Source organism: Podarcis raffonei, chromosome 17 (assembly GCF_027172205.1).
Source record: "Podarcis raffonei isolate rPodRaf1 chromosome 17, rPodRaf1.pri, whole genome shotgun sequence".
In the NCBI taxonomy this organism is placed as follows: domain Eukaryota; kingdom Metazoa; phylum Chordata; class Lepidosauria; order Squamata; family Lacertidae; genus Podarcis; species Podarcis raffonei.
In genome coordinates this window covers 37,293,134-37,320,370 of record NC_070618.1, presented here as the reverse complement: position 1 = coordinate 37,320,370, position 27,237 = coordinate 37,293,134, and the positions used below count along the sequence as shown (strand labels likewise).

Below are 27,237 nucleotides of genomic sequence, written 5' to 3'. Positions count from 1 at the left end.
GACATTTAAATGCTTCCATACTTCCACCCTGGGAAGTTAACCTATCACCTGAACTTTTATCCGCTGGGCTTACCGCAGGCTATCTCCTCCCATCCCACCAGTTACATCCCATAAGGATGGGCTTTTCAGTTGTTCTTTGTATAGCTTATTTCTGTCCCAGTCTTGGGGCGCTGGTGTCTCCCGATCCTGAGCTTCTGTCTCAAGGAAGGACCCGCCTGCAACAGGCCCGTGAACTGGCTCGACACCCCCGCTATGGCAGTTGTTGGATGGGAGCCTTAGGGCAGCTAGACGCCGGGTGCAGGGAGCTGGATGAGGAGCAGCAAAGCCGCATTGCAATCAAATTTGCCCATTGCCACCTCCAGCGGTGAGTCCAGAGAGCTGGGTCTTGGGGGATGGGCTGGTGACAGCCAGTGTAATAGAGTGTAGTCCTAGGATAGGGTTTCTCTTCATCCCTTCATCCCTAGCTAGCAGGACCAGTGGTCAGGGATGATTGGAATTGTCCGAAAACAACTGGAAACGCCAGTTTGGGAAACCCGTCCTAGAACCTGAGGTATCAGGAAGCAGATCCTCACCCTGCCACTAGGTGAAATTTGGCTAGCCAAAGCCTCTCAGCTTAATCTACTTCAACAAACTCACCCAGCCCAACCTGTTGTAGCCTGGAACTGCACAATGCGCAGCTGATTTGTGTACTGGATGGGGCACAGCTGGGGGCAGCCTGAGGAAGCCCCATCAACATTGGTGTCTGTCCATCAACCCTAGTAGGACAGTCTAGGGTGATGTCTGCAGGCTCCACAAACCCTCTGTGGTGTGGGATTTGAGGGGTGATCTGTGAGTTTGTTTGGGCCCTGAGTGAGAGCAGGGTGGAGCTCAGAATTGGAAGAGGTGTTGGGTGGGGAAGGGTTTCAGCATTTACAGCAGTATTTTATTTTTAGCAATTTGTATTAATGGCTTTTATTAGGGGTTTTTTTTTAACATTTGTAGTTCTTAACATTTTCAGTAGCTCATCGGAGTTGACAGTGGAAGAGAGACATTGCTTGAACCTAAAGCAGGGGTTGGCAAGGTTTATCTTGCCTGGGCCGGATCGGTCCCACGGAGATCCCTCCATGGGCCGGATCACACCCGCGCCCGTGATTTTCGGTGTCTGCGCATGCGCAGACATGATTTCAAGCACCGCGGAAGCGAGTCCCCATGCTGCATTGCACCGCACCAGTTTAGCACACCTCACGAGCAAGCAGCTCAGTTTGGGGGTGGCTTGGGGGCCCGTCAAACGACCTCCGAGGGCCACTTCCCATGGGCCTTAGGTTGCTGACCCCTGACCTAAAGCTTCATGGAGGAGGAGCTTTTCCCTTTCCTTTTGCTCACACCCACAATATACATTTAAAGTGCATCTATATCACTTTGACAGTCCTGACTACCCTGAAAGAATCTGGAGAGGTGTAGTTCCATGCACACCCCCCACAGAGCTACAGTTCCCAGCACCCTTACGAAACTACTGTTCCTTGTGTGATTCTTTGTGGGAAGCCATGTGCTTTCAATGTATGGTCTGGATCTTGCCTTTGTTTTGTCTGGGATGTCAAGTCAACATAATTCAAGGCTGGCTGTACTGGTTCTCATTGTTTCATCTGACCAGGAGCTTCAGCTTATTCTGTGTCTTCTCCTGGGCAGGTCTGGAAGGAAGTTCCCCCCCTGTGAGCCTAGCAGCTCCATCCGTGGTTGCACACAGGACATGGACCCAGTGGCCTTTGGGGTGTACACAGAGTTCTTCACCCATGCTCAAAGCATCTGTTACTTCCTGCACAATGAGGCCTGGCAACAACGAGCCCAAGATACCATGCACAGGTAAGGAAAATGGGGCTCTTTCTTCCTCTAGAGAGCAACTAGCCTGGAAGGGTAATTCTAGCTCATGCTTTGCATGCAGAAGTTCCCAGTTTCAATCTCCAGGGAAGGCTGGGAATGTCCCATACAGTCAAACCTTTGTTGTCCATCATAATCCATTCCGGAAGCCCGTTCAGCTTCCGAAATGTTCAACCACCAAGGCGTGGCTTCCAATTGGTTGCAGGAGCTTCCTGCACTCAAGCAGAAGCCATGTCGGACGTTCAGCCTACAACGTTCGGCCTTCCTAAAAATGTTTGAAAACCAGAGCATTTACCTCCTGGTTTTCGGCATGCGGGAGTCAAAACGTTCCAAAACAGAGGCGTTTGGGATCCGAGGTTTGACTGTACCTGAAATCCTAAAGAGGCACTGCCAGTCATTGTAGGCAATACTAAGTTAGATGGCCCAATGGTCTGACTCAGTATAAGGCAAGTTCCTATGAACCAGCATGGGAGGGCAGAGACAATTAAGGCCTGGTGAGAGCCCTTTGGAACCACTAAGCATGTTAGTGGGCTTTCCCTTCACTGCTTCTAGGCACTTGTATGGGGAGGTCCACATAGCATAATTTGCACGCAGTCCTGTGTTTCCTGGTGCTGCTTTGATCTTCCAGTGGTGGATGTTGCCCTTTGGGCCTAGTGAAGCACGAGAAGAGCAACTAATAATAGGTTGAGTTCAGTAGGTGGAACCAGAGATCAGAGCTGGCAGAGCCAACTAACTGGTTTTCTCACTATCCTCCTCCCTTAAAGGTAAAGGTAAAGGTACCCCTGCCCATACGGGCCAGTCTTGACAGACTCTAGGGTTGTGCGCCCATCTCACTCAAGAGGCCGGGGGCCAGCGCTGTCCGGAGACACTTCCGGGTCACGTGGCCAACGTGACATCGCTGCTCTGGCGAGCCAGAGCTGCACACGGAAACGCCGTTTACCTTCCCGCTAGTAAGCGGTCCCTATTTATCTACTTGCACCCGGGGGTGCTTTCGAACTGCTAGGTTGGCAGGCGCTGGGACCGAACAACGGGAGCGCACCCCGCCGCGGGGATTCGAACCGCCGACCTTTCGATCGGCAAGCCCTAGGTGCTGAGGCTTTTACCCACAGTGCCACCCGCGTCCCTATCCTCCTCCCTTAGAAAGATGCTAATCCTATGCATGCTTATACTGTACCTCTGATCTCAGTGCACTAAGCAGACCTACACAGGATTACTTTCTCCCTCTCTCTCTCTCTCTCTCTCTCTCTCTCTCTCTCTCTGAATCAATATCGTTCACAGTGATGCAGTGCACTTCCAGAGTGTTACTATCTTTAGGATGGATTCAATCACATACCAGCAAACTCAGATTGCACAACTATAATTGATTGGGAGGTATTGCACTGCAAACTCACCTCTCCAAAAGATTGGGCTTTTTGTGAGATAGAAAGGGGTGGGAAAGTGCACAGGGAGGCATGGGATAATACTTGCTTTCATGTCTTGTCATTTAACCTCCTGCAAACAAATCAGGATGAAAGCTCAATAGCAGTTCCTTTGGAAGCATCCCCAGACGTCAAGGAAGAAGATAGAAAGGAAGAGTGAGTTGTTACAGTGGGAGAAAACTGATGAAAAGAGAGTGGGTCAATTGTTTTTTGAGGGGAGTAACTTTTCCAGATGCCCATAGCAAAAAATAAAAAATAAAATCTCACCCTACCCCCTTCCTTTTTAAAACCACTCTGCAGTCTCAACAGGTAAAGATGCCCATTTGTATTCATCCAATCCGCACCGGCACGCATGCAAGAGGACAATGTGTAGGGAGTTTCCTGCTCTTTCTGCTTGCTTCTTTCATTGCTCAGCAGCAGAGAGGAGGAGAGACAGGAGAAGCTTCAGTGTTGGGGGCCCTAACTGGAGCATTGGCAGCTGCCTGACCCTACCACTATCCCTGGACTGACAACCAGGATAGGAGGGGAAGGAGGTTGGGTGGAGGTCTTTGGTATGTCTAATTTTGTTCTCTTCCCAACCCTTTGTTAGGGTAAGCAAGGTAAAGTAAAGGGCCCCCTGACCATTAGGTCCAGTCGTGACCAACTCTGGGGTTGCGGTGCTCATCTCGCTTTATTGGCAGAGGGAGCCGGCATACAGCTTCCGGGTCATGTGGCCAGCATGACTAAGCCGCTTCTGGCGAACCAGAGCAGCGCACGGAAACGCCGTTTACCTTTCCGCCAAAGCGGTACCTATTTATCTACTTGCACTTTGACGTGCTTTCAAACTGCTAGGTTGGCAGGAGCAGGGACTGAACAACGGGAGCTCACCCCGTCGCGGGGATTCGAACCGCCAACCTTCTGATCGGCAAGTCCTAGGCTCTGTGGTTTAACCGACAGTGCCACCCGTTTCCCTCCTTGTTAGGGTAAAGAAGTTGCCAATTCTCAGTATGAATGAAGTGCTCTTTCCTGTCTACTCCCTCCTCAAAGACAGCTCCTTGACTAGCAGCTGGGCTGGACAGCAGGCAAGCTAAGTGTTGGGTTTCCATCTGAGCCACTGGAACCGGCAGCACCAAAAAGTAGGGCACTTATTCTACATGGGGAGAGCTACCCCAGAGTGACACTCTTAATTCCAGCATTTCCCAGAGCAGACTAGCTTCAGTGTGACAGGATAGTCTAATTTGGGAAGCGTGGACCATCAGATCTGCTTAACATCAACATTTGTCTGGTTGACACTTGGTGGAAATCTAGAACAAGTGACTTGGAGCAGGGAGGGGAAGAGCAAAGCCGCGTGCTGTATTTTGACTTTCCCCCTAGGGAGTAATTGCAGCTCACCAAAATAAGGAAGCACAAGGCAGGGCTGGGGAACCTGTGGCCCTCCATACACCCTTGGATTCCTACTCCCACCATCCCCAGCCAGCAGAACCCATGGTCAGTGAAGGATGGGAGTTGCAGTCCAGCAACTTCTGGGAGGGCGGCACAGGTTCCCCACCACTGGTATAATGGATGCTGCCTGCATCTCAGTTCCTGCTCCCTTGTTGCTCAAAATACAATGTGGCATTGAAGCCCTCTGGGCTTGCCCAAAAAGACTTAAGTATATTTTTGTGTTTTCATAACGTGGAGTGGGGTGGGAAGGTGTGATGTACTTGGAATCTATATGGTTGGCCGACGCAATAGGATGCAGGAACAATAGGAACCCTATTGTATGGAATCAGGGAGTGAAAACTCGGGTCTGTGCGCCCTAACCCTCCATTGTAATCTAAAAATAAAGTATCTAGCCCTTGATGGTACCAAGAAGGGCTGGCAGGTTAGAAGTTGCAACTTCCAGGTGGCCTTGAACCCTTTTCATCTTCTTTCTGAAATTAATGCTCTGTTCCTATGCATGCTTAACTAGACATTAAGTCGTACTGAGTTCAGTGGGACTTATTCCCAAGTCAGAGTGCATAGTTACAGCCATATTCCTTCAAGTGATGAAATGACTTCACCCAAGGAGGCTGCCTGCGGAGCAGAATATATGGGCTTCAGCACCTTCCTGGCACAGTGGATATGCTGTGTGGTTAAGATGTTCCTGGTCATAATGAATTGGTTCCCACCTTCTCTGCCCGTTCCAGACTGACTTCCTCTTCAGAGACTGTGGCCCGCCAACTGGAATCCACCCATCAGCTTGCTGGAGAGATCGCCCAGGCACAGGATGCCACCTTGCGCTCTCAGGAGCAGATCCTGCAAGATGGGGAGCGGCTACATCAGATGCTGCGTGACTCCTCCCAAGGTAGGCTGGGAGTTGGGTGGTTGGGTAGGGATTATGATCTCAGAAACAAACAAAGCTGCATTTTAAAATGAAAAGTTGTACAACAATGTGCCATGGCCCCGAAGATACTGCTGAACTACAGCTGACATCATCCCTGACTGTTGGTCCTGCTGGATGAAGGTGATGGGAGTTGGAGTCCATCAGGTCGGGGAGGGGCTTCCAGAGTCCTATGCTAGATTATTTGAGTTCTCATCCTTCTCCTGGGCCCTGTTCAGAAAGTGGTGTTGGGGGATGAGTGTTCAGGCCCCTGGGCTCTCACTTGTGGGGTGCCTCAGGGTTCCGTCCTCTCCCCCATGCTTTTTAACATTTACATGAAGCCGCTGGGAGAGATCATCAGGGGGTTTGGGCTGGGTGTTCATCAATATGCGGATGACACCCAGCTCTACCTCTCTTTTAAATCAGAACCAGTGAGGGCAGTGAAGGTCCTGTGTGAGTGTCTGGAGGCAGTTGGAGGATGGATGGTGACTAACAGATTGAGGTTGAATCCTGACAAGATAGAAGTACTGTTCTTGGGGGACAGGGGGCAGGGGGGCTGGTTGGTGGACTCCCTGGTCCTGAATGGGCTAACTGTGCCCCTGAAGGACCAGGTGCGCAGCCTGGGAGTCATTTTGGACTCACAGCTGTCCATGGAGGCGCAGGTCAATTCTGTGTCCAGGGCAGCTGTCTACCAGCTCCACCTGGTACACAGGCTGAGACCCTATCTGCCCACAGACTGTCTTGCCAGTGTGGTGCATGCTCTAGTTATCTCCCGCTTGGACTACTACAATGCGCTCTATATGGGGCTACCTTTGAAGGTACTCAGAAACTGCAATTAATCCAGAATGCGGCAGCTAGAATGATGACTGGGAGTGGCCGCCAAGACCATATAACACCGGTCCTGAGAGTCCTACATTGGCTCCCAGTATGTTTCCGAGCACAATTCAAAGTGTTGGTGCTGACCTTTAAAGCCCTAAACGGTCTCTGCCCTGTATACCTGAAGGAGCATCTCCACCCCCACCTTTCAGCCTGGACACTGAGGTCCAGCGCCGAGGGCCTTCTGGCAGTTCCCTCACTGTGAGAAGTGAGGTTACAGGGAACCAGCCGGAGGGCCTTCTCGGTAGTGGCTCCTGCCCTGTGGAACGCCTTCCCATCAGATGTCAAGGAAATAAGCAACTATCTTACTTTTAAAAGGCATCTGAAGGCAGCCCTGTTTAGGGAAGTTTTTAATGTTTAATGCTGTATTGTGTTTTTACTATTCAGTTGGGAGCCACCCTGAGTTATACTCCAGATGGGTGGGGTATAAATATATTACTATTACTATTATTATTATTATTATTATTATTATTATTATTATTATTATTACCATATTACACAGACATCCCTGCCCTAGTACCCCCTTTTCCTGAAACAGAACCCATTCCCCAGTGCTGCACTAGTATTAAAAACCAAACCCTCCTTTCAAATATGCAGATACTGGGGGAATTAGCTCAGGGGTTGGGAACCTTTCTCCCCTCATCCTAACCTTTGTGGGGTCACATACCAGAGGTGGATGAGGCCAGAATCAAAAGTGGGCAAAGCAAAGGATGCAGGTCTCACCTTTGTACAGTAACGTGCACTCCAGCCATAACTGAGAAAATCCATTTGGAGGGCGCCAAATTTTGGCCTCACACAGGGCGTTACATTACGAAAGAGTACCAAAAACCACCTGACAATACACTGCCTCTGCCTCTGGTAGTACTGCAAAATGTGAGAGAGTTTCTTTTCAGAGTTGCAGCAAGCAGTAGAAAGAAGTGATATTTTAAAATAAATGCATATCTGCATGCCCTATGCTCTGTATCATCTTTGTGGGACAAAACATATGGCTTACAGGGGGGAGATAATAAGTGGAACAAATGGAAATGGGATGCTTATGTTCTGTTTCCACCTAGTTTCTGGTTTTAGCTGGGAGAGGAATGTGGATGGCACCTTGCTGGCTTGCCTCTCTCCTCTGCAGGGGTGCGCCAGGCCTTCCAAGAATTGCAGGATTCAGCTTTTGAGCAGCGAGTAGCCTTTGCTGAGATCTTCAACCGGGTTACATTTCTGCACCGCTTTGTCGTTGGGGAATCCAGCGCTCTCTACTCGATCTTCTTCCATCTCCTAAGTGGGGCTGCCAGCCTGGTGCTGACCTCTAGCCAACGGACTGCAGGAGCGCGGTAAGGAAATGGGTGTGGATGGAAGATGCAAAAGATCCCCCTGGAGGAAAGACACATTCCACCCTGATCAAAACACGTAGGCTGGCTTGAGAGATGGGATGGGAGGATTTCCGGCAGAGCTGCCGCGCACCTCATTTTTTAAACAGTCCTCTTATTCCAGGCATTGGCCACCTTATCAGGACTATGTACACATCTGGAAATCCGAGAAGCTGCCATTGGCAACATATCCCACTAAAACACACATATTCTTCTCAGTGCTAGTTTTCTAGAAAAAGAGGTGCAGGAACTCAGCATGTTCTCTTAGAATGGCAATGGTGTCCACCTGAGAGGTGCCGGAACTGAGTTCGGGTGATTTCTGGCTGAAAAAAAGGTCCTGATTCTTCCGTTCTTCCAGCAATTAGGTGTAAGAAAGGTGTTTTCACTTTTTCTGGCTGAAATATACTCAGAGTCGCAAGGTGATTTCATGCTCTTTATTCAGCTCATAGTGGTGAGGAGGAATGAATGAATGTCCCCTCAAAGTATCTGCTTTATATACATTATTTACACAATGGGCTGCACATGATTGGCTAATTCCGGAATTCTACTGTAAGCCAATCAGGTTGTGGATTCACTTCTATCTGGAGCATGATTGGGTAGTTCCTGCCAACCAATCATACTGCTGCATTGTTCTAGGACCAATCAGACTGCTGCATTCTGAATCCTATTGTTCTAGGACCAATCAGACTGCTGCCTTTTGGATCCTATTGTTCTAGGGCCAATCAGACTGCTGCAGTTTGGATCCTATTCAACTCAGTACATAACACCCCTCCCCTCTAAGTTCCAGTCCTGCCCGGGAGGTCGCATTCATAGTCCTCGAGGTACGCTGGCGGCCTACGTGTGCGTTGCGGCCTGGGGTGTTCCCTGGTCCGGGGTTCAGGTTCTGGCTCGTGTTCCAAGGATGCTGGCTGTGATGGGGCTATTTGGTCTGGCGCAACCGGCTCGCTCAGTCGTGGTTCTGGTTCCGGTGTCCTTTCGGCCTCGCAGGTCCTCTCTGTATTTACTGATTCTGCCTCTCCTGCTGGCCCCTCGTGCTCTATGGGCCTCACTGCCCCTCTGTTCCCTTGGGACTCCTCTGACCTTTCCTCCTCCTGGTTTTCTCCCGGGAATCGTCGCCGTATCTGGTCGCAGTGGCGGCGCCAGCATTGCCCCCCATCTGTTAGCACCTCGTACGACACGGGGCCAGTGACCCTGGTGACTGTGGCGGGTACCCATGCTGGGCCTGCCCCAAAATTCTTTGCGTACACTGGGTCCTGGGCCTCGAAGGTCCGGGGGTTCCTGCCTTCCCCCACCACTACCTCATCCTGAGCTCTATCGGGGTGAAGGCGGTCCAATCTGATTGCAAGGCGCCGACCCATTAGTAGTTCAGCGGGGCTCCGGCCAGTCGTTGAGCTGGGGGTGCTGTGCTGTGCTAGAAGGAATGTGGCAAGGCGGTACTCCCAATCCCCTTGCGTCATGCGGCGAAGGGTGTCCTTGGTGGTCCGCACCATGCGTTCTGCTTGGCCATTGGTGGCAGGATGGAATGGCGCCGAACGGATGTGGCGGATGGCGTTCTGCGCTGTGAAGGTTTGGAATTCTCCTGACGTAAATGCAGTCCCGTTGTCTGAGACGAGAGTGTCAGGGAGCCCGTGGGTTGCAAACAGCCTGCGTAGTACCCGGATGGCTGCGGACGTAGAAGTGGACGGTACCAGTGCGACTTCCAGCCATTTGGTGTAGGAGTCCACCACTATGAAGAATGTTTTCCCCTGAAAGGGGCCAGCGAAGTCCACATGCAGGCGTGACCATGGTGCTCGGGCGGACTCCCAGGACTGGACTGGGGCCCTTGGGGGATCTGGGCGGGATTCTTGGCAGGCCTAGCAGTGTTTGACCCAGGCCTCTATCTCTCCGTCGATCCCCGGCCACCACACATAACTCCTGGCAAGGGCCTTCATTCTTACTACCCCTGGGTGTGTCTCGTGTAGGGCTGTGAGGACCCTTTTGCGGAGGGGCTGGGGAACAACGACCCTGCTTCCCCATAACAGGCACCCCTTGTGGGCCGACAGTTCATGTTTGCGGGTTGTGTAGCCGGCGAATTCTGGCCCGGGGCTGCTGCTGGGCCATCCCCTCCACACCCAGTCCAGGACCCGGGAGATGACCCTATCTTTCTTGGAATGGTGTGCAACTTCTTGTGCCTGAATGGGGCGGTCGGGAAGCAGCTCCAGGCTCATAACCTCTTGTGCAGGTGCTGGGTCGGGGCCTGTTTCCGGTAATGGTAGCCTGCTGAGGGCATCTGCATGGCCCATCGCCTTCCCCGGACGGTGAATCAGTGCATACTGGTAGCTGGCAAGGAAAATTGACCACCTGAGGACGCGAGGAGACAGCACTTGGGGGGTCTGCTTTTCAGGGGCAAATAAGCCAAGCAACGGCTTGTGGTCAGTCACCACGGTGAAGGGCCACCCGTACAAGAAATCATGGAATTTTTTTACTCCCTTCACAATTGCCAGACCCTCCTTGTCGATTTGCGAGTAGTTCCGCTCGGTTGCGTTGAGTGTCTGGGAAAAGTATGCCACCGGTACCTCTCTTCCATCCGGGAGTTGGTGTCCCAGGACAGCGCCAATTCCATAGGGCGAGGCATCGCATGCTAGCACCACCGGCAGCCTCTCGTTGAAGTGTGCCAAGACCGAGTTTGAGACAAGCAAGTCCTTGACTGCCTGGAATGCGGCCTCCTGGCGCTGGCCCCACACCCAAGGGGCCCGCTTGTCCAGGAGTCTGTGTAGGGGCTCTGCTACCGCCGCCTTGTGGGGAAGGAAGGAATGGTAAAAGTTCAATAGTCCCAAGAAGGCCTGAAGTTCAGTCTTGTTCTTGGGCGCTGGGGCATCACAAATGGCCCGTACCTTGTCCCCAGTCGGGTGGACCCCTTCTGCGTCCACCATAAATCCCAGAAAGTCCACCTGAGGCACTCCTAGTAGACATTTTTCCCGCTTCACCTTGAGACCCGCTGTCTGGAAACGGTGCAGAACGGTGCGGAGGCGGTCCTCAAACTCCTCTGGTGTGGGCCCGGCAATCAACACATCATCGAAGAAGGGGGTGACGCCAGGAATCCCTTTAAGTAGAGAGTCCATTAGATTCTGGAATATGCCTGGTGCCACGCTGACACCGAATTGCAGCCGCTTTACCCTGAATGCTCCTCTGTGCGTCACAATCGTCTGTGCCTCTGCTGTGGCCTCATCTACTGGCAGCTGTTGATATGCTTGGGCCAAGTCCAGCTTGCCAAAAATTTTCGACCCAGCCAGGGTGGCAAGAACATGGCTGACCACTGGCACTGGGTATGCATGGGCCGTGAGGGCCTTGTTTATGGTACATTTGTAGTCTGCGCAGATGCGGACTGAACCATTAGGCTTGACGGGCGTGACGATTGGGGTTTCCCAGGGGGCATTAGGCACCGGCTCCAGCGCTCCTTGCTCCACGAGCCGGTCCAATTCCTCGTCTATACGGGGTTTCAGGGCGAACGGGACCCGGCGGGCCTTGAGCCTGACCGGTCGTACTGCGGGGTCAAGCTGTAGAGCAATGGGGGGGCCCGTATACTGTCCCAATTTCCCATCGAAAACCCCCGGAAATTCCTTGCATATGGCGTCCACGTCCTCTTGTAAGCTAGTGTGGTTCACCCCGGTGACGGCTAGCCCCAGTGGTCCAAACCATGCCAATCCCAGTAAGCTAATGTAGGGGCCCTTGACCACAAGCAAGTCCAGTTGCCGCGTCCGCCCTCGGTATTGCACCCTGAAGGTCCCCACCCCCATTGTGGGGACCTTACGTTTTTGGAAGTCCCGGAGGGTGAATGGGGCCGGCCTGAGTTTGGGACCCCCAGTAGGACACAGTTTCCTTAAGGTCCTTGCCGAGATTATGGATAGAGTTGAACCCGTGTCAAGCTCCATGCGGCATGGGGCCCCCTCTATCTGTACGTCAACATAAATTTTCTCTACGTTGGGGTGGGGCAACTGGTATACCTGGAAGTCCGTGAGCTCTGTCGAGTTGCCTTGGTGCGTTGGGCCCCGGGACCTGGGGCTCTTGGATTGGTCATCTGATGCCTGGCGTCGGGTGGGCCGAGCCCAACACACCCGGGCAATGTGTCCCAATTTTCTGCACTGCCTGCACTCTGCGTTGCGGAAACGGCAGGTCCTCCTCTCGTGACTTTCTCCACAGCTTGCGCAGCTCCCTCCTTCTCGTCAAGGCAGCTGTGGTATGTGGGCTGCTTGAGTGCGCTGCTGTACTCGGTGCACCTCCTCCCTGTCGGATCCTGAGTCGTCGGTGAGGTCTTCGTGGTGGACCCTCGGTTGGGACAGCTGGCTCGGCCGTGCCTCTTGCGTCGACCTCTCGGCAGCTTCCGTTGCCAGGGCCTCCTCCAGAGCGACCTGGAACGTTAGGTCCTTCTTAGCGTAGAGGCGTCGTTGCAGCTTCTCATCCTTCAGGCCACCGACGAGGCGGTCACGAAGCATGTTCTCCAGCTCTGAGAAGTTGCAGAACCGGGCGGCTTGGCGGAGAGAGGTCACAAACCCAGTTATGGTTTCCCCAGGGGCTTGCCGCTTTGCGTAGAAGGCATTTCAACGAGCCACCACTGAGGGCTGCGGCGAAAAGTGCCCCTTCAGCTGTTCCATTATTGTTTTGTATGGAACAGTAGCGACGTCTTCAGGCGCAAGGAGAGCCCGGGCAATTTCAAACGTCTCCTCTCCGCATACGCTGAAGAATATCGCCCTCTTCTTGGCGTCTTCTTCGTCGGTGACCCCTTTGGCTTCTAGGAGGAAGGTGAAACGGGAGGCGTACGCTTCCCAGTCTCCCGATGCTGGGTTGAACGGCGAGAAGCTGTTGTCGGTTGCCATTCTGAGTTCCTTGTGTCCCGGAGCTGAAGCCTGGATACACGGTGCGAGGCAGCGGTGCGGCAGGTGGCGGTGCTGCGGTGCTGTGTGTGGCAGTCAGCTCAGCGGGATCCCATCCTCGTCGCCAGTGAAATATACTCAGAGTCGCAAGGTGATTTCATGCTCTTTATTCAGCTCATAGTGGTGAGGAGGAATGAATGAATGTCCCCTCAAAGTATCTGCTTTATATACATTATTTACACAATGGGCTGCACATGATTGGCTAATTCCGGAATTCTACTGTAAGCCAATCAGGTTGTGGATTCACTTCTATCTGGAGCATGATTGGGTAGTTCCTGCCAACCAATCATACTGCTGCATTGTTCTAGGACCAATCAGACTGCTGCATTCTGAATCCTATTGTTCTAGGACCAATCAGACTGCTGCCTTTTGGATCCTATTGTTCTAGGACCAATCAGACTGCTGCAGTTTGGATCCTATTCAACTCAGTACATAACACCGGCCCAATATTTTTAGCAGGGGGAGGAGAGTTGATCCTCCCCCAGGAATATCACTCCTCTCCCCTAATGCCCCTCCCAATTAACTTTGAAAAAAGCTTTTGATTGCTGCCAGTGCAAGGCTTCTGGCATGCCTACTTGCTGCAGTCCAGGTGAGTGTGTTTGGTGGGTGGGGCCACAGCCAGGGAGGGGAGGGCGAACCTCCTTCCAGCTGTGACCAACAAGAGTTGGCTTTTTTCAAGACTAATTGCAGTAGAGGAATGAGCAGGATGAACCCACGGGTGCTGGGTTGGCGACCCCTTATTCTACTTGAAGGTCCACTTTAAAGATTAAGAACCTTAAGAATGGAGAGCAGGAGGGGGCCTTGAAGTCGCCAATAAACAGTTAGCAATTGGGTAGCAGACTGAGAAGGAACACAGGTCAGTGTTGCCCACTATGGTGAGATGTCCTCCTTTTGCTTGTGATGCATTTTTGGTCGCCAGCATAGATTCAAGACCCAATCCAGGAGGGATGGGGAGCCTGTGGCCCTGCATATGTTGCTAGATCACATCATCCCCAACTTGCATGGGTGGTGGTCATGGATGACGGAAGCTGGAGTTCAGCATCATCTGGAGAGCCACAGGTTCAGGAACGCTGGCCTGACTGTGCAGAATGCAGATTTCTGTTTTCCTGAAATTTCTTGCCTGGCTCACAGTGGCTCAGCAGTTAAGTAGCTCTAGCTCTTAGTAAAAGCCCATGATTCTAAATACATTCTTGCAAGCCCAATAAATTATGCATAGATAAACACTGCAAGGTTCTGTTTCTAAGATTTAGATTTTTAGACTTTTGTGTGGGTGGCAGCGGACGAGGGGGAAAGACAGCATGTACCACTGTACTTTGCACACCTAAACTGTCCATTGTCCCTAGCATAGGAGCCAACTCTTAGGGGCTGAGGTCCCTTCGTCCTCCCCAATAAATTATTTTATTGGGCTGCCCCCGCAAGTTGATGGGCATTGCCATTCAAATGGTGTGCATGTCCCATGTCTTGTGATCAGTTATGTGGGGTGGGGCTTACCTGCTCCAGCCCCCCATATTTTATTCAGGTTGGCACCCCTGATCCCTAGAAGCCTGGTTTCCCATTTCCAAACTTATTTCCCCACAACAAGCGCTAGAAACAAGCTGTCTTTAAAAAGAAAGCTAAGGCTCTCAGAAGGCAAAGATTGGGCCCTGGGTACCAGATAGCAGTCCCCGCTTGGGCACAAGGCAGGGACCTGGTGAAGCTTCGGGTTTCATTGGGGGAAACCGCTTAATTAGAGGAAAGGGCAAATCATGTTTTCTTGGGATTGCCATTTGACTTAGAGCTAAAGAGTGGGTTTTCTCTTGGAAAAGAAAACCCACTTGGCCCTGTGCTTGTTAGGCATGAGATGAGCAGAAGCGTGGGAAAGCCCTTAAAATGGCCACCTCCTTTTTTCTTTTTAATAACTTTATTGAATAATACAAGCAAATTTCCAAACACATCTGCAAAAGCACAATTATTTACATACTTGGCATATGAAAACCGCAAAAAAGATAAGAAGAAACGGGGGGGGGGGGAGAAAAAGAAAAGAAAAAAGAAAGCTACTTTCCATAAACAACAACACCAAATTTATACTTACACACATTGTAAAGTGCAAATCTTAATTAAAATATTTTAAAAAGACTTCCACCACCTAAACCACACATTTTTTTTGTTATTTAGTTCACCTTCACCTCTGTTCTTCACTTCCATCCCTTAAGATCCCTTAAGATCTTCCGTAATCCATTAAACTCTTTACATTCTTTATGATCCGCACAAGGTTAGTCTAAACACAACCAAATTTTCGTAGTTGAGCCCTGTTTATGTAAGTATTCATTTAAACAATCCCACTGTTTCTGTACCATGTTTTTAGGTTTTCGCCTTATTAAGTCCGTCAATTTAGCTAACTCCAGGTACTCACATAGTTTACTTAGCCATTCTCTTTTTGTCGGTATATTATTTCCTTTCCAGTAGCTGGCTATCAGTATTCTCGCTGCTGTCCTAAAGCACTTCCTTCTCTTAATGCCCCCCCTTCTGTCTCCAGGTTTCCTCTGCTGACATTGGTGGGAGCAAACATTTACCTAGAGCGTGTCATCTGCAGCCTTCTCATGGAAGAAGGGGGCGGGGGCCAGGACTTGACGGTATGGCCTCTTCCTGCACTAATGGAATCCGAGTTGGAGTGTGGGACAGGGGAGGGAGCAGGGCAAGGTGCATCTCCCCAAACAAGCTGCCCCTGGAGTGACAATTTGATGCTGATTTCTTGTGAGGCCCCGTCTCGCCCTTCAAGCGTAGGTGGCTTGATGGGAGCCTCGGCCCCCCCTCTTTCCCCACGGCACTGTGGTGTCACCCTCACACTTGTCACGGGAAGGCGTCCGCACTGGAGGTGGACGGGGAGGGGAAATCTCTCTCTGCCACCTTCCTGGCTTGTCAAGCTTTGCCAGGTAGTGTTTCGCAGGCATTTTCAAGCATCTATTTCAATGCCGTAAGATCTAGAAACTGGCTTTTCATTTCATTTTCATTTTAAAATAAAAACTATCCCTCCCTCCCTGACCCCTGCTGCACGTGACACATTTGCCAAACAGAGTGCAAGATAAACAACGATGGTACAGTGGTACCTCAGGTTACATACACTTCAGGTTACAGACTCCGCTAACCCAGAAATATTACCTCGGGTTAAGAACTTTGCTTCAGGATGAGAATAGAAATCGGGTGGCGGCAGCGCGGCGGCAGCAGGAGGCCCCATTAGCTAAAGTGGTGCTTCAGATTAAGAACACTTTCAGGTTAAGAACGGACCTCCGGAACGAATTAAGTACTTAACCTGAGGTACCACTGTATTTATTTTATATTTATTTATTGCATTTATGTCCCACCTTCTTCACCTTTATGTTCCCACGTCCTCCAAGGCTCTCAAGGTGGTGTACATGGTTCTCCCCACTCCTCGTTCATTCCCCGTAACAACGCTGTGAGGTAGGCTAGGCGAAGAGGCAGTGAATAGCCCCCAAAGTCACCAAGTAAGCTGCTTGGCTGAGTGAGGATTTGAACCCTGATCTCCCATTGCGCTCACCACTGCACCAGTGACCTGAAAGACTGGAGTACTGACCCGACAGAGAGCTCTAGTTCATGCAGAGTTTCAGGCCAACCATTATTACACTGGCACTACCAATGTTCCTGAAAACTGGCAGGTTTGTGAACACCAGGTGCTGAGCAGAAACTTTTTCCGGGGCATCTGGATAGTACTATTTATCCGCAATGGTTACAAAAGGAATGGGAAACATGGGGCTACCTAGATGCTTTTAGATGCCCAGCCCCCCTCATCCCCAGCCAGTGGGGCCCCAATGGCCAGGGGCAATGGGAGTTTTAATCCAGCAATATCTGGGACAACTGAAGTTTCTCCATCCTTGTCTTATGGGGACTGAAAAGCCAGGCCCCAGGCACACCGTGCTTTTATTTTATTTTATTTTATTTTATTATTTTTGGTCCTGGGCAGGTGACACTCTCTTGGCTAATCTATGTCACACGGCTGTTGTGAGGTTAAAACACCCCTTCTGAGCTCTTCTGAAAAACAAGGATACAAATATTGATTGCACACTGCTGACAAGTTACATTTCGGACACTTGGCACATGAGGGAGATAAGGATTTGGCCCTTGGGCTGGATCCTATTTCCCCAAGTCTGTTTCTCAAGTTACATTTCTGTAACCATAAGAGCTAGAATTAAAACAATATACAGTTGTACCTTGGGATGCGAACGGGATCCGTTCCGGAGCCCCGTTCGCATCCTGAATAGAACGTAAGACGTGACGGCACGTCTGCACATGTCGCGTTTTGCCGCTTCTGCGCTCCGTTACTTCTGGGTTGCCGCAGAGTGCAACCCGAAAGCACTCAACCTGAAGCACATTCAACCCGAGGTATGACTGTACTGCTGTATGGAGTGTCCCTGTTGAGGGCACACCATGCATTTAAATTCCAAAGAATCCTAGAATTATCTCTTGCAGAACTACAGTTCCCAGCACACTTAAACGGCAGTTTCCAGGATTCAGGGTGCGCATGTGTGCTTTCTTATGTAGGGTGGGTGGACAAAGGCACGTTTGTTGTTAGTCCCACCTCCGAATCTGGCCTGGATGTGTCCCCTTGACCCGGTCCAGGTGCTAATATATTATCTACCAAATGCTGGCAGTCCCACTGAATTGCACCCCTCCTGCCTCTCACCCTGTTTTTTCAGGTTGCTGCTAATGGATTTTAAACCACTATAGTTAGAACAAAACAAAAATAACCAAGAGGGATAGAGGAGGAGGAAGAGGGAGTTGGGAGGACAGATCGCAACTCTGTTGGTCCCTCTGCTGCAAGACTACAGTCCAACAACAAGACTTTGCCCCCAGCCAAATCTACTTGCAGGCTGAAAATTGTGCTGTTATCTCTATGGGTAATAATAGTCCTGAGATTAATATGCTCACTGATCATGTGAGGAGGAAGCGAGGTGAGGAGGAAGGGCCTGAGGTTCCCCACACGCTAATTGTTGTTTGCATTCCTGAAAGATGCCTAAGATACATGAATCACCAACTCTGTGGTAAAACCTGTATAATAAAGCTGCCGTTCAATTAACAGCATCCCGGTTCATATCTTTCTTTTTCTCAACAATCCGGCAACACTACCGGCCTGTCTTTTAAGTAATCTCTTATAGTTTTGGGGTTTCCTTTTTTTAGAACTTCTCTGGTGATGATAAGTGTTTTGTTTAGCATATCCTTAAATCCATTCTCCATCACACCATATCCGGTTTTCCTGAAGGTGGAAGCTAGAGGTGACCACAGTTGGCCATTCCTACCCCTGCCCTGCCCTGTGCTTGCATTCCAAGGACTGGGCTGCTGTAGATTCCTAGGCCCTTGCAGTCGGTTTGCTGCCACTACCAGCCAACTTTGCATTAAATGGGGCTATAGAGGTGTGGCTGCATTGACCAAACTGCGGGAGGCAGTGGAAGACAGAAGTGCCTGGCGTGCTCTGGTCCAGGGGGTCACGAAGAGTCAGACACGACTAAACGACTAAACAACAACAAGGTGTGGCTGCATGTTGCAGTTTAAATAAGGAGAGGGAAATCTTAAAGGCAGCCAGTAATGATGGTGAGATGAGCAAGTGCAGCAGAGGACAGGGCCAAGGGCTGTGTATGTTTAGGGTGTGTGCTGCTTTTTGTTATTCTTTTTTTAAAAAAAACAAATTCTAAATTCAGCACCAAGGTGACCCACATTTTCCGCCAAGAAAAACTGGATTTTGCAACCTGTGTAAATTATGCAGATTAAGCAGCCTTAAATAACCATATTTTTTGTTAAGTACTACCTTGCTAAGTAGGATCAAGGCTAGATTGACAGGCAAGATGCTTTTGGGAACTCACAAATGTAGGTTCCATTTTGCTTGGGGCTGGGGAACCTGTCACCCTCCAGATGCTCTTGAACTAAAACGCCCATAATTACTCACTATTGACTGTGCCAGCTGGGGCTGATGGGAGTTGGTGTCCCAACATCATCTGAGGGCCACAATTAGCCACCCCTGAATCTAGCTAATGTGCCTAATTATTGTTAAAAGTAACTCATGCTATTAGCAACCAGTGAATTTTACAAGTTAATTATTATTTCCTTAAATTTTACAGTTTTCCAGCTGATACTTGAAATAATGTAGGTTAGGTTTCTACCCCTCATAACTACTAAAAAGCACAGCAACCCTATCCTCTTTTACATTGACTCACCAGGATGAGGACCAGGCCTGACCCATGACATTTTGCTTCTTGGGGCAAAGGACAAGCTGGCATTTCCACCGCCCTCCATTTTACCAGAGTTGACTGGCCTGGCTGTAGACTCTTACTGCAACACTGGAGGACAGTGTCTACCAAACACCAGACCTGAGGGCATCAGGCCACGTGCAGAACAGGCCACGTGGCTGTCACAGCATTGCTCCACAACACCCTCCTGCCTGCCCCCAACACCTGTTGCTTGAGGCGAGGCAGGCAGCTGCCTCACTCCCCTAAGGTTAGAGCCGGTTCTGATGAAGCCGACTGATGAGAATGCCCCAGATCTGGAAAGGTACTTTGGGAAGGCTGATGTTTTAGGCAGAACTCAAGGATTGTGTTCCTTCTTACACTATATGATGATCTGTGTGTCTTTGGTTGCATTGACTTGTCTCTCTTCACTTTAGGAGAGAATCTCCTTCTGGGTGGGCCTATCACGTCGAGGTTTTGCTGGTCTGGGCTTCGCTGTGATGACTTATTTTATCTGGATCTACAAAGACCCAGCCAAACAGAACCAGGAAGTACTGCAAAGTCTACAGCAGACCCGGACAGAGATCCAGAGGCTTCTGCAAGAAACAGGTAGGGTGGTTTTGGGAAAGGGCTCTCTGGGAAATTAGCGACCAAGCCAAACAAATGCATATTCTTGCTAGTCAGCATGAAAGGGGGCTATGTCCACAGAGCTGTATTGTGATAGGCAGACACTCAGACCAGAGAAATACAATTGGTAGAGAGGGCTCTGTGTGATGTCATTTCCCCTCCTCTCCTGGAAAGGAAGAAGCATATAGTACTTCCTGTTCCTCTTATTTTGATCAACATTAGATGTGGACATGCCTCTGGTGGCTCCAGCATTAGGTGTATTCCTGAAGCTGGGTATACAGTAAATATAACAATTTTGCCTGCATAGTTTTTATTGCTGCCTTTGCTGTGAACCAATGCATGATCATAAAGTAAGTACAAGTTATTTTAAAACTTGCTTTACAAGTTCTTACCTGATTCTTTGCTAAGTGGTTTAAGAAGGGGGGTGCCAGCTTCCTTCATAGCTGGAGTTGCTCAAAACAAGGCATTACAGCCTAATTCCTATGCTTTCAATTTTGCTGCCAAGAGTGGGATTTTGAAACTCTGTTCAACCCACATATGTGGCCGCCTGGAGGGATAAATGGCAATGAATATATTCTCTCCGAGTCATTAAAATCCATCCCATTGGCTCTCCTATCAGCACTGAATTCCCTCGCATAAGACCTGGAGAGGGCATGTGAGGCATTCCTTACCACAGGCATGTCCAAAGTCCGTTTCAGGGGCCTAATCTGGCCTGCCAGTAGGTTTAATCCAGCCCCTGTGGAAATAAAATATTTCCAGCCGAAATATTGGGAAATTTTGGAACAAGAAGGAGATAAATTGAAATTGCAGAGTTTTGAGAAATTAAAAGACAAAGTGCGAGACTGGCTTCATTATTATCAAATAAGAGTGGCTTATAATTTGGACAAAAAAATTGGCTTCCAGGTGGAAAAATCAAAATTGGAAACAGAATTGTTAGATCCCAAAACTAAGATACTCTCAAGAATGTATAACTTGCTGTTGAAATGGAATACGCAGGATGAAACGGTTAAATCTGCTATGATTAAATGGGCACAAGATATTGGTCATAACATTATGTTTGCAGACTGGGAACAGTTGTGGACCACCGGTATGAAATTCACGGCATGTAATGCCTTAAGAGAGAATATTATGAAAATGATATACAGGTGGTACATGACACCAGTCAAGCTTGCAAAAATATATCATTTGCCCGATAACAAATGCTGGAAATGTAAAGAAAATGAAGGTACATTCTTTCACCTTTGGTGGACGTGCCCAAAGATTAAGGCTTTCTGGGAGATGATCTATAATGAAATGGAAAAGGTATTTAAATATACCTTCCTGAAGAAACCAGAGGCCTTTCTCCTGGGCATAGTCGGCCAATTGGTGCCAAAGAAGGATAGAACTTTTTTTATGTATGCAACAACAGCAGCAAGAATACTTATTGCAAAGTATTGGAAGACACAAGATTTACCCACCCTGGAAGAGTGGCAGATGAAGGTGATGGACTATATGGAATTGGCGGAAATGACTGGCAGAATTCGAGACCTGGGAGAAGAGTTGGTGGAAGAAGACTGGAAGAAATTTAAAGACTATCTTCAGAAACACTGTAAAATTAATGAATGTTAAAAATGATGTTGGATTGGAAATAAGTGGCATTAGCAACAAAGTTACGAGAATATGCAAAAATGAATTGATAAAGGATGAAAATATAGAGGTACAATATGTTAAGATATAGAGTTAAGACAAATGAAAGAGGGTAAGGATTTGCTGACTTGATTATTTTAATTGGGAATACAAAAAGGGGAGGTGTGAGGAGGTCAAGGAAACAAGCTAACGAATTTAAAGTTATAAAAAATGGATTTGTTTTTAATTCTTTATTATTTATCTGTCTTTTTGTATTTTGTATTTTTATTCTTATTTTTTCTTTTTTATGATGTTTTTGATTTCTTTATCTTTTTCTTTTGCTATGTTTCTCTTTGTATTTTTTAAACCTATGTTTTTGTAAAATCTCAATAAATATTCTATAAAAAAAGGAAATAAAATATTTCCAGGGGTAAAATCCCAAAAAACCCTCAACAACTTCAACCCTAAAAAAAGCTGAACAATTTCAACCCCCAAAAAAGCTCAACAACCTTGGTTGGCCCTTTGGTCAGCCCACACGACCCTTCACTTCATCAAATCTGGCCCTCTTTGAAAAAAGTTTGGACACCAGTGCCTTAGCAGATGGGAGCTAAGAAAAGGGAAGAAGCTGTTACTGGGACCCCAGGCCAACCTGGCCTGACTCTGTTCCTCCTGTGTGTGCACTGATGTTCCCAGTGACTGATTCCTCCCCATCTCAAAGAGTCTGGGTGCTCACATGATTAACATTTTTCCATTTTGAAAGGGAACCTAAGAGTGTACACAACTCATTGCAAATAGCAGGTGTGGGGGTGGCTGGAGAACAGAGTGCTGCAGTTGCCTAGCAACCGTCACAGAGCATCCCCCCATGTCCTCTTCCCCCTTGCCTAGCAAAAGTGCTGATTCAGGGTCTCAGGGTACAGCAACGGCAAGGGTGCCTCTCTAGAAGTGACCAGGAAATGGGCTGTGAAGAAACTAGAGCAAGTCTGGGTGAATTATGTATGGGTTACCCTCTAGTAGCCTTTCCTAAACTCCAGGTTGCCTTCGGATTAGTTATAGAAGAAGAGTTTGGATTTGATATCCCACTTTATCACTACCCTAAGGAGTCTCAAAGCGGCTCACAATCTCCTTTCCCTTCCTCCCCCACAACAAACACTCTGTGAGGTGAGTGAGACTGAGAGACTTCAGAGAAGTGTGAGTAGCCCAAGGTCATCCAGCAGCTGCATGTGGAGGAGCAGGGAATCCGTTTACCAGATTACGAGTCCACTGCTCTTCACCACTACACCACACTGTTGGGCCTCATTCTCCCCTTAGTGATGCAGCATATTTGACCCAGGAGCCTCTTGGCTTGCAGCTTCCTTTTACACTTGCACTCCACAGACCTTGGAGGTTTTCTGCTCAGCTTGTGTGTGATCTCTGCTTGCAGAGAGGCTACTGCCGAAACCAGAGCTCCTGCTTCTGGACTCCGAGGTCAATGCAGAGAACAAGGAATTCACGGACTCAGGATTCCCAAAGCTGCTGCCCTGCTCACAGCACAGAACTGCAACGGAAGTAAAGGAACGCAGGGCTGACCAGAAGAAAAGTGAGTGACTTACAGTCATACCTTGGGTTACAGATGCTTCAGGTTGTGTTTTTCGGGTTACAGACGCGCCAAAACCAGAAGTACAGGTTACTTCCGGGTTTCGGCGGTCGCGCATGCACAGAAGCGCTAAATCATGCTTTGCGCATGCGCAAAAGCGTCAATTTGCAACCTGCGTGTGCACAGACGCAGCACTGCGGGTTGCAAACACTGCGAGTTGCAAATGTACCTCCCGCACGGATTATGTTCGCAACCCGAGCGTCCACTGTATTAGGAAGGAACTGGAAGGTGGCAGGTGGAGAGCTGGTGTGCCTGGGGCAAGGGGGAGGCTGAAGCACTGGTCTCAAAGCAGAAAAAACTTTCTTTAAAATTCCAACATCCCAGTGAGGCTCACTGGGTGGTCTTGAGCCAAATTCTCTCTTTTTCTCTCTCAGCCTAACCTACCTTGTAGGAGGTTGAAGCAGCATTTAGGAGGCAGAACAGACCACAAACACAATTGTGTTGAAAGCTGTCTCTTACTGCTGCTGTGCTTCTGAGGTGGGGAACCTAGGGGTCTCCAGGTGGTGCGGTACTCCAGCTCCCATTGGCCATGCTGCCTGGGGCTACTGGAAATTGGAGTCTAGTAACATCCGGAGGCCCACAAGTTAATGTAATCCTGCCCCTGACGAATGAAACCACCAGGAAAAGGGCCTTTCCAATAGTGGCCCCCAGTTATGGAACAGCTTTTCCAGAGAGAATTCACCTAGTACCATTCCCGTAGTCTTTTCAGTACCAGGCAAAGACCTATCTGTTCAGCCAGACTGTTCCAATAACTCATGTCCTATCAATTTCTAAAATGTTGTGCTTTAACTTTTGGTTTGTGGCAGGCTTTTGTTTTCCCCACCCCGCCAGCTAAAACAAGTTGGCTTTGACACAGCTTGCATCCACACTTGCCCCTTTCTATGGAATTGCTGTATGTTTGTTTGCCCTTGTGGAGCATCAAACTGTCTGTTCCAAAACATCGCACTCCAGCATTATCCCTGCTTTCCCTCTTGTGTTTTCTGTATCCTTGTCCTGTACCCACCTGGCTCACGGCATGTTCAAAAAGAAGTACACTCGCCTGTACAGTAGGGCTAGGGAACCTGTGGCCCTCCTGATGTTGTTGGGACTCCAGCTCCCAGTAGCACAAGACAACATTCCACGTGGTCAGGGATGATGGGAGTTGTGGTCCAACAGTAATTGGGGAGGGGACCAGGCTCCCTGCCACTGCTGTGCTGTCTAGAACAGGGATGCCAGTGAGATTCCCATCATCCTTGACCCTGCTGGCTTGGACTGATGGAAGTTGGGAGTTCAATAACATCTGAACAGCATCAAGATGGCCACCCCCAATGTCAACAGCAAAAATGTGGTTGAGGCTTTTCAGGGCTCCTGTGGCATTAAATAATTTCCTGCTTGCTGGGTCTGCCCTTTTCATTTATTCCTGTTGACTAGTACCCCAGCAAGCAGGAAGCTTTTAATGAAAGTTGAAAAGGACCTTTGCTGAATGGGACTTGCTTCTTAGTAAGCACCATAACCGGTTCTTGGCCATAAGGAAGGATATTGCTGGATAATATAGATCTGTCAAGAAGTGATCTGTGGATCTTCTGCTTTAATCCCACTTCTAGCTGATTCTAGAAAAAGTAGTGACTTGGCAATTCAAAAGGGATAGTAACTATAAGCCACCTGTGAGGATATTTGGGGTGAAGTTGCTTCTCTTGCCTAAATATCACTTCTGGAGCAACCAACAGTCTGCCATTTTTCCCCCTTCAGTGGAAGAGATGTGGACTAGCTGTCCCAAGCGGAGGGGGCGTTCTCCATCCCGCATGCGACGTTCTCCGTCCTGCACGCGACGTTCTCCGTCCCGCACTCGACGCTCCCGGTCCCGCCAGCGCAGTCGGACTAGGAATGTCGCTGCCCAGCCGCTGGCAATCCCTGTACCTCTGGAGCAGGTGAGTTCACTGCATATGCTATGGATATGCACAGAAACCCAACAGCTGGAAACCAAAGTTCCGCTTTGGGTCACTTGGAGGAAGTCTGCCCTATGGATTAGACTCGAGCAAAGGTGGGCAGGGAGAGAACAAGAAAAGATTAGCCTCCTGTTTCCAAGCACAGCACTAGGAATTGGTTTTCAAAGGATTTGCCCCTAACCCCTTTTACTTTGACTCTAATTAATCAAAGTGGTAGCATCGGAACTCGGAACCCTTTTTTGATTCTATCAATTATTACTAACGTGAGTGGGTGTATTATGTGCGAGGGGACCTGGAACCCCCGAAAAGGGGGGTAAAAGTAATAGTGGATAGGAGTCCAGTAGAATACTGGAGACTGGAGCAATCCTCCCTCTTCCTGAAAAGCGAGATGAGCTTTTGCTCACCTTTGGCTGGACTTAACTGTCCAGGGCTCTTTGTCCTTTATAGACTTCCCAAAGCAGCAGGGGTGCACATGCATGCTGTCAGGGAGCCCTGACAGCAGAATGGGTGTTAAGCCTGGCATCCCCAAACTCAGCCCTCCAGATGTTTTGGGACTACAACTCCCATCATCCCTAGTTAACAGGACCAGTGGTCAGGGATGATGGGAATTGTAGTCCCAAAGCATCTGGAGGGCAGAGTTTGGGAATGCCTGTGTTAAGCTGAAGCGGCAAAGAATTGGGCTCCCAAGACACAAGGAGAACACACAGAATTCTATCAGGGAGATTAGTTTGTGAGGACAAACTTCCCCCGACCCCAATTCCTCCTTTCATCTATAATTTTTTTGATGTGTCACTTTATTCAATTAAGGAAAGCAGGAACAAGACTGAATCTTGTGTGTTCTTTTGCAAATCTGAGCTGACAGTTCAAAGCTCCTGTCCCAGTTATAGCATGGGAATAGGTGAGCCCTTCAGTCCAGCAGGACTCATCTTCTGTTAGCTTGCATAGCTTCTCTCACTTAGTATAATGGTGCAGTGCTTTGCATAATTTAGATTTTCTAGGAAGGGTGAGGGGAAGATGTACAAGGTTGAAATCTCCCCTTCCCCCCCATGGAAACCTTAACTCAACACACACACACACACCCGGTGTGTGCATATTTCAAGCCACAGGGACTTAGGAACCATAGGGTGAAAAGTACTTTTTGTGTATTTTTGTGGAATGGTGGCATGAGACCAGGGCCAGCTGCATGCTTTCTGTCATCACAGTGCGGAATGCAGTGTTTTGTTGCAAACAGACCTCTCATGGCTAAAATGTTAAGTTTTAGGGTTTAGAATTATGCATGCCAATGCAATAATTTTGCATTGGTAGCCAATACAAAAACAAAACAAAATCACCTTCTTGTAAACTTAATTGATTCATATAACAGTTTAAAGTTCTTGAGAGAAGATGACTTAAAAAATGTTGACACAGTACTGCATTGCTGCAGTCCTACTGCAGATGGTGGTACAGCTTCTAACTTGGGAGTCCAGTGCAGATTCTGAGAAACAAGGTTCTTGCAGCATCAGTTCAGAGACCCTTAAACATTTGGGGCAGGGACTACTCTATGACCAGGCTTCCATCTAGTGTGTAGCTGTGGTAATTAAACAGCAGAAGAAGCAATCCTGGAATCTCAGGCATGTTTTCAGTACTCTTTTAGCATATCTCTGCTATGTGTAATTTGACTTTCGGATGCTGCTCACAGTGCACTGGAAGTAATGTAGTTTTCTAGCTTCGAAAATCCTGTTTTTTGTCTTATAGTGGTTCAGAAAGCAGGACCACAAAACCAAAGGTGCTCAGAAGGACACTTTAAGCCAAATCTCTCACTTGTTGCAGGCTCTGCAGTGCAGCCTTCGGAGCCAGAGATGCTTGGAAGTGCCTCACCCTCCAATCCATCATTAAAGCTGGGCTTGCGAATGGGAAGACTCCAGGGATACACCTATGCGGCTGAAGGGGAGATTTCTCTTACGGCTTCCAGCCCTGGACCTTAGCAGCCTCAGTTCCAGCCAGAGTGGGAATAGTTTGGAAAGGAACAATACTCTGGGGTGTGTTTTGGTGGAATTCCATGCCCTGAATTGGGACAATGATGAGAGCAGGAATGACTTTTGCTGGACCTTAGCATATGAGTGACTCCTCTCTGTAAGATCCTGAGCTACCTGCAGCAGGCAGTGACATTACACTCTAGGGCAGCCTTTCTCAACCTGTGGGTCCCCAGATGTTGTTGAACTACAACTCCCATCACCCTAGCTAGCAAGGCCAGAGCTCGGGGATGATGGGAGTTGTAGTCCAACATCATCTGGGTACCCACAGGTTGAGAACCACTGCGTCTAGGGTCTAGAAGTGCCCCCCTTTTATTTAACCCAGCTAATCTTAATTTTTATCTGTTCAAGGGAAAGAACTGAAAGCAAGACCACTTCCACTCTTAATAAAGAAGAAATGTCATTTCCCCTCTACCATCCCCATCTCAGTGGAGCTTTGGCAAGTAACATGGACATGTGCCTTGAGTCTTCTCAGGCCTGACACTTTCCC

General features: G+C 49.0%; 1 protein-coding gene across 1 annotated transcript; it reads left to right on the top strand.

Annotated features, from left to right (window-relative positions):
- LOC128405147 (uncharacterized) lies at positions 1-27,221 on the top strand. Its single transcript, XM_053371456.1, has 9 exons — positions 1-364; positions 1,666-1,839; positions 5,420-5,577; positions 7,589-7,787; positions 15,249-15,345; positions 19,383-19,554; positions 22,598-22,753; positions 24,539-24,717; positions 26,545-27,221. Exons 1-9 carry the CDS (start codon positions 117-119, stop codon positions 26,608-26,610), a joined length of 1,449 nt encoding a protein of 482 aa, XP_053227431.1. The 5' UTR covers positions 1-116; the 3' UTR covers positions 26,611-27,221.
- The last annotated feature ends 16 nt before the right edge of the window (positions 27,222-27,237 follow it).

Bases quoted from the DNA above. Each gene is read 5' to 3' on its own strand.
- LOC128405147 (XM_053371456.1), top strand. From the start codon at position 117: ATGGGCTTTTCAGTTGTTCTTTGTATAGCTTATTTCTGTCCCAGTCTT. The intron at 1,840-5,419 runs GTAAGGAAAATG...TGCCCGTTCCAG, and splicing joins GCCCAAGATACCATGCACAG to ACTGACTTCCTCTTCAGAGA. The intron at 15,346-19,382 runs GTATGGCCTCTT...TCTTCACTTTAG, and splicing joins GCGGGGGCCAGGACTTGACG to GAGAGAATCTCCTTCTGGGT.